The sequence below is a fragment of the Lepisma saccharinum genome, chromosome 5, assembly GCF_977018435.1.
Source record: "Lepisma saccharinum chromosome 5, izLepSacc3.1, whole genome shotgun sequence".
NCBI classification, from domain to species: Eukaryota; Metazoa; Arthropoda; class Insecta; order Zygentoma; family Lepismatidae; genus Lepisma; species Lepisma saccharinum.
Window position 1 is genome coordinate 34,899,679 of NC_139233.1, and position 13,879 is coordinate 34,913,557.

Genomic DNA, 13,879 nt, shown 5'->3' on the forward strand with positions numbered 1-13,879 from the left:
AATTTTCTTGTGCATAAAATTTCGTCTGTTAGTGCTTGTTACTGCAACGAATTCCTATACTTCTCTATCATCATCTTAAAACTTTAAAAACAGGGCCTTCTGAAACGAAACAAGAAATATCATAATACGAGGGTCACTATTTATATTTTGAGCCTTGGCAACACTGATTGAAGTTAGGCGCGATTTGACGTTTGCACGGAATCGTCTGGCATTATTGACCATAACGTACTTCAAATGTTTTGTCAATAGCTTGATTTGTGTTGTTTATGTTGCCTTGGAGATTGCGCGACAACAATAAAATGGAATTAACTCGTGAACATTTTCGTGCGATGATTTTTTACGATTTTCGACGTGGATTATCAAGACAAGAGTGCATCGATCAACTTACTTCCACATTTGGCGATGAAGCCCCATCCTTTGCCACTGTGAAACGCTGGTAAAACAGTGGTTAAAAGTCCAAAGTCTCAAATCAAGATATTAAAAGAGTTTTGTCCTATTAAGGGTTGTCGACTAAGGGGATTACATTTGTACATCATGATCATCTGAATATTCACTACTGGAACTAAATTATTCCTCAAAATCAGAACGTTCATCACGCGTTCTACTTCTGTAAACGTAGGACGAATCAACCGAAATTTTACGGCTTTACATTGTCGAGAAGTTTGAATATTGTAAGTTAATATTTTCTATAAGAAAGAATCGGTTGATTATACGCTTTGCGGAATCCGAAAATGTATGTGGACAAGCATTTAACAGTAAACACATTATTACGGTTTCAGCACTGAAACGGTTAACATTATTCTGTTCTATCAACTAATTCATATTGTGTAAGTGTGTGATTTTTGTTGTTTATTAATTTACATCGTATGTTATTTAGTTAACAGCCAATAATAGCGTTTATTATGAAGCGTTAGATTTTCGATTTTCGATGAGTAGTTTTATGTAATTTAATTATTGTCGTTTTTCACAAAATTTTATGTTTATATGTCTTGCAGTATCTATTATATCTGTAGTAATTTTTGGCCTGCACGTTTTAGTTCGTAGAAATCTGAACCTTTGATGCCCGAATGCAAAAAGACACTGACACAGTTTTCCAGCTCAAAGCTTCGGCTTGCTGAAAACACAGGATCCTTGGGAGATTCTTTAAGAAAACCAATCTTCCTCTATGTCTTCTTCTTGTAACACGAAAACATAAGAGAGAGATAAAAATACCATCTGAAGAACAGCAAGAGGGAGGCTGAATGAAGAGGAAGATCACCAGAAGTGACGAGGTAAATGCCAAGGAAACGAGTTGGCGACAGTTGGAACGGGGAGGGGGTTGGGGATGGGGATGGGGGAGAAACAATGGAAAGCGGGCGAAAGAGGAAAACTCCTGCGCGGACGACATTGGTGACCGGTTACGACGTTGCAAATGCTGAAACTTGGACAAAAGCCAACCTTTTAGATTCATATCCACAGAGAGTCCGGAATCTGTAGTCCGACGGTGCAGCCAACAATTGCTAAAGTGCTCGATAAGTTGAAAAAAAAAAGGATTTATGAACGAACAACGATACATTCTAATAAAGTTTCTCATATTTATTTCTATCTATTTGTATTTATGCCTACATCATAATGCCATAACATAACTTACAATTTTTATCATTTGTACGGAACGTATATTAGTTTAGTTATAGACTTGTGTTCTTTTATGTAAGTTCAAGAATTCACAGACAATAAGTGTTAGAGTGCAAGATGTTTAGCTTCGTTACTAGCGTATTGTGACGTCATTCGTAAGATGATTATCCTGTCTTAATGTAGCCACTTGCAAGACTATCATTAATAAAAAATCACAACAAAAGAATGAGATTATGAATAGCGGTTCTAACATTGTGAATATGAAGTATTGACGCAGAAACTAATGACATTAGGGTAAGATATCATCTTTATCTGGGCCCTTAGACATTCTTCAACAGAAGAGAAAAACGTAACTGATGTTTCAGCAAATATAGAGCCAATCAGACAAGTGCCCTATAACAATAAAGTACTATTCACTAGTTTTAATTCTTTATGAAAATGAGGCATTCCTTAGTAGCTGGACACTCTATGAACGAATGCTGGTCCTCAATGGAATAAAGCATATCATTCAATACTGGAAAACATGCAAAAAAATGCAGATTTGACCAAATTCAACTTTCTCGAGGTCCCCTCGGAATTATCTTCCCAGCTCATCTGCACGTATAACTTCATGTCTTCACGAAGTTTTATACGCGGTGAACACATTGCATCTCCAATTCATATTTTACTTCTGTGTGAACGTAACGAGACATACAGAGAAAAAGATTGCATTGACTTTACTGTATATTGACATCTCCTTGGTCCTCAGTGTGTCAAATATTTTACTAAGCTAAATATTATGTCACATAAATACGTTGTGTACAGTGTAACTTGTGTGTAAACAAAGTTGGGACAGTATCTAACACTTCAGAATTACACATTATAAACAAATTGTGTATCATCACTGTGCAATAAAAACAATTTCAATGGTTACATGCATCATACACCGTTAGGATTAAAAAGTTGCCTCGCAATCTGATTTTTTCTAATTATTAATGAAGTGATATCTCTAACACCATGTCAGGAATATTATGATGTAGGTCTAGTCTAATATAAAAGTGTAATAATCGTTAACAACATAATAATACAATGAAATAATGAATTGTGAATTTCAAGATGCTTTATGTATCATCATCGGAGTCACAATTTTGACGAATATGAACAGGTTTTCCCTCAACACAAGCATCATATACCCACTGTTTACACTCAAGGCACTGAACCCACTTCTCTCCAGATATACATGGTGGCTCAAAAAGTCACTTAACACCCTCGGTACAAGGCCGCTGCAGCGCGCAACGTGGAAATGGTGATGACCAATCGTTGCCAGGCCAAGGGGGAACCACATTGACGCCACCCGCATGGTCGGCGGCCATCTTGATTTCCGCCATGTTGAATTCAACTTCAGAATTTTAAATGGGAAGGGGGTGATATTACCGATGCGCTAAACAAATTTTAAGGCATTTTTCTAACACCTCGAAAAGGAGCAAATTGGTACAAGAATTCAGTCATAACGTTTTACTGGTTAAAGGTACGTCGAACAAACCTTCACCATTGCATTTCTCGTGAAATTCTAGCCTGATTTGATATATCATATCACTTCCTTCGCATTTAATATTCTGAAGTTGAATTCAAGATGGCGGACATCAAGATGGCCGCCGACCGTGTGGGTGGCGTCAATGTGGTTCCCCCTTGGCCCGATAACGATTGGTCATCACCATTTCCATATTGCGCGCTGCAGTGGCTTTGTATCGGGGGTGTTAAGTGACTTTTTGAGCCACCCTGTATAATTGTAAAATGATTCCGTACACAGAAGTAAAAAACAATCATCGTCCATGATCTGAACTTTGCTCATTTTCAGTATTTTCCCCTTTTCACATAAATATCTGTAATTTGACAGCTGTTACAACCCATTACTTTTGTCACAACTAGCCCCTGCCCCATATGTGCTTTTTCACTTCTAACCCTTCAATCTCAACTTCAAGTTTACATTTACTTGAACCAAAGCCTGTCACATACTGACTATAAATAATATAATTCTTAGGATATATTACTGCTGTTTGAGGCTATATTGAAAACTGTAGAGCAGAAATAATATTTACCACAGAAATTACGTAGGTAAAAACCACACAAAAAAAGAAACGCCCACATAACTCTTCTCTGGGAAGAAGCACACAACTGGCAAACAATGGATAATAAATGCGATTGCCGATGAGCCACTACTGTCAACACCAAACGAATATCACTAACAGTTTCCACGGAACAGTGCTTGTCACAACCAGCCCCTGTCACAACCAACCCCGGTGTCCTCTAAATATTGTCGTGAAATTTTTCAAATTTATTTTAGTGAGGGATTCACGTTGATGCAGTGATAGGCGTAGCTAGAACTTTATATTTGGGTGTGCACAAAGAAAAAGAATGAGGTCTTATACCTTTTTAATAGCATATTTTGCAACACAAACACTTGGCTCTTTAACTGCACTGATGTTTGTAAAGGAATATAAATTCACTAAATGACAGTGTTGAAAATTTCTGAATATATGTAGTAGAAAAAAATTAAATTGCATATAAATTACACACACGCAAAATGTTCATAAATGTTACAGACAAATACATCAAAATACACGTCATCTATAACAAAAGACGTCTGTCAAAAGGTACAATGTTCTAAAACTCATCAATAACTTCATTTACATCAATAAACTAAGCTTTTTCCTGTTCCACAAATTGCAAGAGCAGGGCTTCCTATCTATCCTGCTTCTGAGTTGCTCTTAATTTAGTTTTAACTTGGGTAAACTTGGAGAAAGCTCTCTCACACGTGCAGCTTGTGACAGGTATAGAAGAAAGCGCTGCAGTACAGAGTAGAATGCAGTAAATATCATCTTTCTCCAATGACATCAAAATATCGAAGAAACTATAGACACTCGTTTCATCAGCGATAATGCACACGTTTGTACCAAGTAATGACATTTTCAACTTCTTACAAACTGTCGCTTATTTTCTCTCTTTGATCAGAAGGAGTTCAATGGGGAACAAAATGGATTACAATAGGGGTGAAGAGTAGCTATCGGAATAGTTTACTCCCTTCCCTCTCCCTACTACACCCTGAGATACGTTGTTATACATATTTTTCTAAGTGAGGTTTTGATTTCATGCTCTAAAAATATGGTAGCATTACATATAGACCAGAAACTTTATCGTTGTACAGTCCTCCATTGGTGGTTTGTTGTTTGCGGGGTAAGTTTGGTGAAAACATGGTTTTGATTGTTTTATATTTAATTCATTTTTAGGTCACTTTTGCCTAATCGCGAAGACGTTGATGAAAGGTGATAAGTAGAAATTGGCGAATTACAATCACAAATAGACCGGACGTAACACAAAGAGGATTATACTGACTGTGAGTCCAGACTTCAGTGCCTTTTCAATCTGCAAGAATGCAGTCCACTGTGTATACAGGGTGGTCACAATTAAAGTTGTCACACAAAGAGCCCTCTGAACCACGTGTCCACCTGACCACCTGGGACTACATGGAAGTGAGATTGAAATTTGAAAGTGTAAACATGGTGACATGGTAAACTGGCCGTGCTGTTGCACGAGTCCTTCTAAATGGCAGGCAAAACTATCAGACATACCTGCAGCCTGTTGCCTGTGTGTCGCTTGCCTTCCCCTTCCCATCGCTGTGAATATTACAACCAGGTGTTCAAATTACCCTCCAAAGGAAACGGTGAGTTCTGGCTGCCAGAGAACAAGGCACGTGATGTTCCCAGCTTTCCTCTTGATGGTTGGAAGCACTAACGTAACGGCTGCCAAGGTCTTCCGGCAGACAACAGACCACACAATGGCGGTAACTGTACCAGGTTAAACATTCTGAGGTATAATTTACTCCTCATGACTACCTTAAGTTGTTCATGTAATATTCCATTGCTGTTAACAATAGTAAATTTCCCATAATATATATTTGTTTTTACTTTCTTCATAGGAACAATTGGACTCTGCAATTCTACAAGTTTAATTCTATGTTTCATCGCTTCATTGTTAGCCTGCAGTTGCTCCATTGTTGCCTCGTGACTTCCAAACATATCCTAACGTAAAGACAAAAGTGCATCAGTGCCACCTGCTTCGTCCATCCAGCCATTGTTGCCAGCGCCTGGAACGTTATACTAAATTCGTGTTGTTTATGAAGATGACGTTAAGTGTTATGAAGTTATATATACATTTGTAAGTGACGTTTAAGTGATATTACTGTCCGAATGGTTTTCCGTTGCCAGGACAATCAAAGAGATAACGGCATAAGAAACAATATTCGATGCTACAATGAACAATTTTGGAAAGAAAAGTATACATAATGAGCAAGACTTATTGAGACTCGTTAGCACTTTGAAAGAGACAGTTCGTGTCACTACGAGAATGAATTTCGTTAAATAGTGTATCTACTGTTGTTCCCCATCCAACTTGTGAAATTTTATATTACAATTGGCCTTCTACATAGTAAATGTTGATTATATTGTTCGAAAAAGTAAAAAAATAAATATGAATTAAACTGTCCAGAAAATCATTGTGTCATAAAATTAATTTCCAATTTAATTTTTTATGTCACCGTTCTTGAAGTCAGTGGGAAATAGTATCCAAATGGATAATCTAAACCTTAAATGTTTACTCAGCTTTAACCTCGTTAAGTTAAAAAGAATGGTTTACAAATAATTATTCACATCAGTTTTCTTGCATTCGTAAGCAAAAATACAGATTCCATACCAATTGGTAAAACCCTGATATATTTATTTAATGAATTACGAAAAAATAACAAACGCATATCGTATGTAACGTCCTTCACTATATTATTGTAAGCTACCACTTTAGTATTATTCACTGCAAAGCGAAGTGAGAACTGAAATCATGTGATAATATTTATATTTATTACAACAATGTAGAATTATTATGTTTCTAGTAATGTTGATGATTAACTATAAATTCTTCAAGTTTTATTTACTACTTTCTGAATTTTTACCAGTTTCCAAGTATATCTACTTCATTTTATACTTTCAAAATATTTGTGCATATCTTTATTGTTTTGAAAATTTGTATATTTGAATATATTTTCTGCAAAAAATACCAAGTTAAAACAAACTAATTTCAAATGTCAAAAGTTTAATTTGTAGAAAAACTTTAGAAACATTGAAAGAATGCAAATATATCTCAAACTGTCTAATGATGAAATGAGACATGTTTCCAGTGTAAGTTACTACTACAAAATGAACTTGGTGATATTAGAAAAACAGCACATTTGTATAACATATTTCCAAGTAAAAATTGTGGTATATTATAATTAAAATTGCAACAAAAGCAAAAGCGAATTGATATCTGCACAACGCGAAAGGATTTTAAAACAAAAAGACATACATTTCTTTTCTCACTGTCTGTGACTTCTGTGGTTGTGATTATATTGTCATGTTGTCAAAAATTGTTACGTACATTATGTGTAATATATTTTTCTTGTTTTGTTAACTGTTTTGTTGTTTGTTTATCCGTAGCGGGCTATGGTTTATCATAATATGTACGAGTAAAGAAGTAAATTGGCTGTTGAAAAATGCCAGTGGTCGAGTCACCAGTACTCCATAAAATTTTCGATGACAGGGTTTTGACATAATTAAATTTGTAATTTGATTTCTTTGTAGTAGTCGTGCCTGAACTTCTCAATTGATGCATTTTTAGTGCACCACACAGAAGGACAGATGATAAAAGTACCCTTTTATGCATTTTCCTCCGAATTTAGTTGCACTTTAATATATTGCTAGAGTCGAAATATTTGTGTCAATTGACACATTTTGTGTTGTGTGTAATATGACATCTGGTGAGAAATTTTGGAACTACATTAGGTGGAATTGCTTGTTTTGGCATGCGGACTCAATTGGAGAAAATAGGAAAAGTACGTTTGAAACACTGGATTTTTTTTCGGAGTTAGCTTGAATTATAACAGTAGATATAACATAGGTGCGTTCTGGGGGTGGGGACGGGATACACAATAAAATATTGTGTAATTACTATTTTTCAACAATCGTCTTGAAAGTTGTTCACAGGGATCATTTTAAGGGGTCTGCATTTATCACTTTGGGTTTTCCCGAGTTCTTTACTGCTTCCATTTGATAGTTTGGACTTGTCCAAAATTTCTGGAAGGTCTGTTACCCCATCAGGCCCCCATGCTTACTTAAATGGTTGAGAACAGATTTTTTTTTCTAGAAACTTATAACCAACGACCAGCGGCGGTAATTGGGTTCCAAAACTTGGAGGTAAGGTGCCAAAAGTGTGGGCAAGGATAGTTTAATTTCTCTCGGTAGATATGGTTTAGCATAGTGCGGTGGCAAAAAGTGTGTGTATGGGTGGGGGTGGGGGAATTATCCCGCCCCTAATTGCCGCCACTGACTACGACGACTCCCTGCTTTAAACTAACGAGCCCCGTTTATGACGTGCTATGTCGTGTAGTATACAGTATTACCATGCAAATTATCCATCACTATGTTCGTGCACTTTATTGACCCAATAAGAGCTTCAAGAACAACTTCTGCACCAGCGTACATAAAAATCAGTAGCTTAAAAACACACAGGATGTGAGAGAAAAATTAAAGAAAATAGTCACGGACAATTTGCACGGTAATAATCATGGATCCCACTGTGAAAATGTCCAAAAACCGAAAAGAATGTTTGCGAATGCGTGCCGATCTATAACTTCCCCTATTTTCTAGCTGGCCAAAGATCGAGTGCGTTCCGAGTTCCTTCGTTCCAGTGGAACGCATTCATCTCTATTAAGTGCGTCCAGAATGTCCGCTGACCTGTTCGAGTTTTGAAATAAATTCCTCCCACGGGGCCAAGACGGGACAGGATCTTACGCACCGCTGACGTCACACGTGCCTTTGTCCAGCCCATAATTTCTTGTTGTGGAAAAGAAAGAAATCGTCCTAACAAGACTCATGCCTCACATGCGACAGGCTGGACAATTCGTTTGTTTGTTTTCGGACTTTAGTGCTCTCGTGACAGTTAAAGTTAACAATGAGTGTGGCATTTTACGGAATACACATGAGGCCTTTTCAAACTTCCCACACGCCAATCATTCATTTCGACCAAGTTACATGAAGTAGGCAATTACACTGAACGACTTATTTCGACCTTCTGTTCGTTACAGAAACAATCAGCTGGTATTATTGTATTCTGGGAACAAAAGACACAATGCAAATAAAATAGTACATCTCTTCAGTTTCCAAATACATTATTGATTAATTGATTCGGTTTATTTCACGCCTAATCGCGAAGATTGATGAAAATGATGAAACACCCATGCTCAGGGCGGGATCGATCGTGCTAACCACTCTGCCACGGAGGTCGGCTAATGCGTTATTCCCAAGTGCATGTACAGTATATTGAATTCGTGCCTTTATTCTTTAGCATCGCGTCTGTGCCACTTTTGGCTAATCGCGACGATGTGGATGAATGATGATGATAAAATTGATTAATAGGCGCTCACAAAGAACACCCACATATGCCCAGGCCGGGATTCGAACACGGGAACTTCGATGACGCGACCGAAAGTCGACCACCTACCATGCTCAGCCATCAAACCGATGAAGGCTGCAATAATATATTGATAAGAAGATAACAATAATACTTCATAAGCACGGTAAGCAATTTTCTCAAGTCTGCATCCAGCAAAAGGCGTCATGAATGAATGGAAATGGATGATCCTTGTGAGTGTCCGTTCATCAATTTCATCTCATCACTCATCCTCATCGTCGAGATTAGCCAAAAGTGGCAGAAAAGCGACGCTGAATAAGAAAAAGAAACAAATTAAAAATACATGCATAAATCAGCTAAAGTGGCATATGTTATTTGGTGATAATTCTTCTAACTTATGTCACAGTATATCTTCTCCAATGCATCATCATGATGGTCCTCGCGAGCCATCTCGTCTAATGCATAGGTTTTGCTATGGCATACGTTATAAGAATTATCACCAAATAACTTATGTCACCAAATTACCTTGCTTTACCCTACATGTGTCAGGGTCAGCCACTGACTACCAGCCAAAGGCGAGCCCTGAAAGTCGAACACCATTATTTCATGCTTCGTAACCTTGCACTTCATCTACGAAAAGTTTCCTATGTAGTGGTACAGTCAACGGCAATGATGATAATAGGCAAATTGTCCATTCTTATTTACATTCTTTATAATTCTACAACCTGTGCTCTTTTAAGTAATGGAATTCTGATGCGAAGCAAATGTTGTCCTCTTCTTTTGTTAGAATTGATGATCATATTGGTGAAAAAACAGACTGTTACTTTTGCCATTGGGTGTACGTGTATCGTTGGAGGATTATACGGATCTACGGAGATGGATAGTGATAGTGGTTTCGTGAGGTGCGTGAGTGGCAGGGGTGTGCAGGAAGAGAGAGTTGTGATAGGTACAGTCATCAGCAATAGAAAGGGTACACTAGATCCTGACCCACTTCCCTGTAATGTGTGTTGCTTAATTCTACGGCGATGAGCCAATTTCAATAGAACTTCTATCGCCTTAGAGTTAGGTAACACACATTTCAGGGAAGCGAATCAGGATCTAGGTGTCTCATTTTATTGCCGGTGACTGTACGTGCATGTTCTAAAATGTCTAACACTGTACCCTCAACCTTAGAAATGTGACATATATTTATAGATACGAGTAAATTTTTCATATACACGACACGTATAAAGTTCGACATATAAAATCGCCACCAGCATTACTCGATGAAAACTAACTGATTACTAACAAAAAAAAAACAACAACAAAAAAACAGACGAGTGCCCTCGTTTATAATTTAATTGAGTTTTAAATTCCGCGGCCTCACATTCGGCTATTGTTAATTAAAACAATGTAGCCCTGTAGATCTGGCAGTAGGGTTCGAACGCCTATTCCGTGGCGAGTGCATTTACAATAATCCTTGGGGATTATTTACCAGAATTACCCATCGTTCCCGCTCGACCAATTTCAGCAAAAATAGCTTGGAAAAGGAAACCACATTTAATGGAATCCCCGCACCTAATGCAATTCCTTTTATGCCCCCCCCCCCCAAGTCTGCATGCACCTAAAACGAGGAATTTGTCCTCCATATCAATGCTGGCTTCTCACGTAGTAGATATGAGATAATCCCTTTTAATTCGTTCGTGACACTTTCATTAGCTTTAAGGACGTAAATCAAGCGGGAGAAGGGGAGGGGGCGGAGAGAAATTAGTGGCAAAACACTCCCAATGTCCTCCCTCTAATGTTTTGTTTTCTGCCGTTCAGTTAATCACGATGTGCTTGTCTTTCTTTATCGCTCTGAGGTTTACCAGCAAGATTGCGTTTGAGAATGAATTAGATCTGGGTTATTTTCGTATCATCTCTAGTTCTATCTTATATATACAGCTGAAATGGGTATTCATTTTCTGACGCTAAACGTAAACCACACTCTTCACATTCATTATTCGACCTTGAAGCGTATGCTCTGAATGTTACAGGGCATGCGCAGAAGGTTACAGTTCATGCGCAGAATTTATATCGCACATGTAGAAGGTCACAGAAGTTTAGAGATAACGTACAAGTTACATCTCGTGCGCAGAACGTTACGGACGATGCGCAGAAGGTTATAGATCGTTCATAGCTTACCACTCATGCGCAGAACGTTACAGAAGATGCGCAGAAGGTTAGAGTTCATGCACAGCTTACAACTCCTGCGCGAAAGGTTACAGTGAATACGCAAAATAATATATATAGATCATGTACAAGTTACAACTCATGCGCAAAAGGTTACAGAGAATGTGCAGAAGGTTACAAGGTTACAGATGATACGCTTAAGTTTGTAGATCATGGACAGGTTGCAACTCATACCAGAAGCGTACAGCTCATGCGCAGAAAGGCACAGCACAGATGATTATAAAACGTGCACTTAATATTATAGTACACGCGCAGGAGAACAGCACTGGAAATTAGCAAGTTGCATCGCCGCGTCTCTACTCCAGTGTGCATCCAGCTTTATATACATGAAGTTTACTTAGCTATCTCCGTGGCAAAACGGATAGCCCACAGCGTGCTACAATGCCGAGAATGCCGGGTTCTAATCCCGGCCTGGACGTGAGTGTGACTTCATCGATTTTATCATCTCATCACTCAGTCTCCTCTTCACTATTACGTAAAAGCGGCAGAATAGCGAAGGAAAATCAACGAAATCAATCAATGAAGTTCGCTTTCTCAGAGCATCTTGCAAGAGACTTTGACTTAAAAGTAAGAAAAGATAAATAGATATAAAAAAGGAAGAAAGCGTAGAGTATAACCGAAATGGGAGAAGAGAAACTCGAAAACGAAATGAGGCAAATCTTTAAAGATTACAAAAGAAGGAACGCGACGACGTTGAAAGAAACTGTGGAGAGAAAAGATTCACTACAGAAGTAAAAGAACACGAGAGATATATTGACCACTATATAACGAAATATAGAGCTTTTGAGAAATCCGATTTGAAACTCGGTGAAATATGCAAAAGAACTTCTCTCCGGCCACTCTGCGGGGAGAGTTTGTTGGGGGTGAGGGCGCAAAGGTTGCCGGGAAGTTCTCCTTCTTCCTGGCAACCAGGAAATGTTTCACCGTCGATAAAGTGTTCGTCATTCTTCACGTCTTTGTTGGAAGTTTTCCTCAGACTCTTACTGTTTGCCAGTGTTGCCAACCATCCAAAGCTATAAAGCACTAAATCACTGTATTATCATTAGACAAAATTGGCAGGCAGATGAGTTTCACAAATAATGAAAATAGGAACTTGTAAGACACAATAAAGTAGAAAAGGCGTCAAAACATGCAGTGAACCTAAACCTGTTTTAAATTTCCTTAATCAGCTGCACACTCTACGATTCTAGTTTTTTGTATCCTGTTATATATTTCTATCTTTGAGTCGCTTTTTTATTTCTGGTTAATCGCGAAGGTGTTAAAGGGACACTAGCAAAACAACATAATATCTTCTACAATGTACAGTTGAGAGCCACAGTGAAATGAAGTGGAAGTAGCAGAAGAATACCTTCCAAATATGCATATTGTAGGAACATGTTGTGAAGAATAGACACCAAATCTCACAGCAGGCATTTGTAGTCACTTCAGGAAAAAGTTATAGGTTTGAAACAGAATGAAACAAATTTACAACATTAATACAATATAATAATAGAAACGAATAACAAGGTCAAAGAGACAAAACACACACCTTAATTATTATTATTAATAATGCTTGGCGAAGGACAAACACTTTATAGTTCGATAGCGAGAAATGTCGCTCTTTGGTGTAACTTTCTTATTATTGTTACTATTAACATCCTAATATAATAATGGAAATTTAATGTTGTGCAATTAATATTATTACAAAATGTAATTTTGAAGTTCTAGATAAAAGGGAAGAAAACGACAGATTTCAAATTTGATAAATTGGTTGCACCACAAAATTATATAAATGCAATGACGGCGATTAGGGGAGGGCGGGGGCCAGTTGCACCCAACCCTTTGCAACTTTTGCTCCTGCACTATGCTAGACATTTTCTACCAACGGAAAATAAACTGTTTTTTGCCCCCAGTTTTGACACCTTACCGCCCAGTTTTTGGACCCAATCGCCGCCACTGTATAAATGTAATCACAAGTTAATAAGCGTATGTTGTGAATACGCCTTAATTAAATTTTCTTAGTCCTTTTTGGTAATTGTGTGTTTCGTGATGTCTTTAATAGTATATTGTACTATATTCTGTGGTATTTAATCGTATTTTGTTACTTTTAATCTCAATTTTGTGTTACTTATATATTTTATTCTATTTGTGTAAGAGTTTTCCTTGTGTTTTGTCAGAATTGTTATAAACTCCTGAATGTTCATAAATATTATTATTATTATATAAATCATTCCTTATGCTGCACTGAGATTTTCAATCTGCTGTCAGGATTTTTAACCAATTTAAATAAATAATAGAAACCTTACTGTAGTGAAGAGCAGTGAGCTACTAAGGTTGTTTGATAAATAACATAACTGACATACAGATGGCAGCATAGTTAGACTTCATAAGCTGAGGCGGCTGCACGTTCTTTTGGGTTCCACTTTTAAAGGAGGTCCAGTATCAACTAGTCTGTCTGAATATAGTGCAAAACTTAGCGCGAACGTTTGCCTATTGGTATAGGACTTCTCTTCTTGTGTGACAGCCGGGACAGATTCTTGTAGTTAAAATGAAGTTCACTGTTGATGTATTGCCTCTGAAAATATTAACATTTAGTTTT

The 13,879-nt window shown here is 37.6% G+C and overlaps 1 protein-coding gene across 3 annotated transcripts in view; it reads left to right on the forward strand.

Annotated features, from left to right (window-relative positions):
* Window positions 1-6,130, forward strand: part of LOC145988320 (uncharacterized) — a 456,664-nt gene extending 450,534 nt beyond the window's left edge. For all 3 annotated transcript variants that reach the window (XM_083123183.1, XM_083123181.1, XM_083123182.1), the window contains exon 6: window positions 5,570-6,130. In XM_083123183.1, the coding sequence (XP_082979309.1) occupies window positions 5,570-5,658 (89 nt within the window). In that variant the 3' untranslated portion in view covers window positions 5,659-6,130. The remainder of the gene's footprint in view (window positions 1-5,569) is intronic.
* Window positions 6,131-13,879: the final 7,749 nt, after the last annotated feature.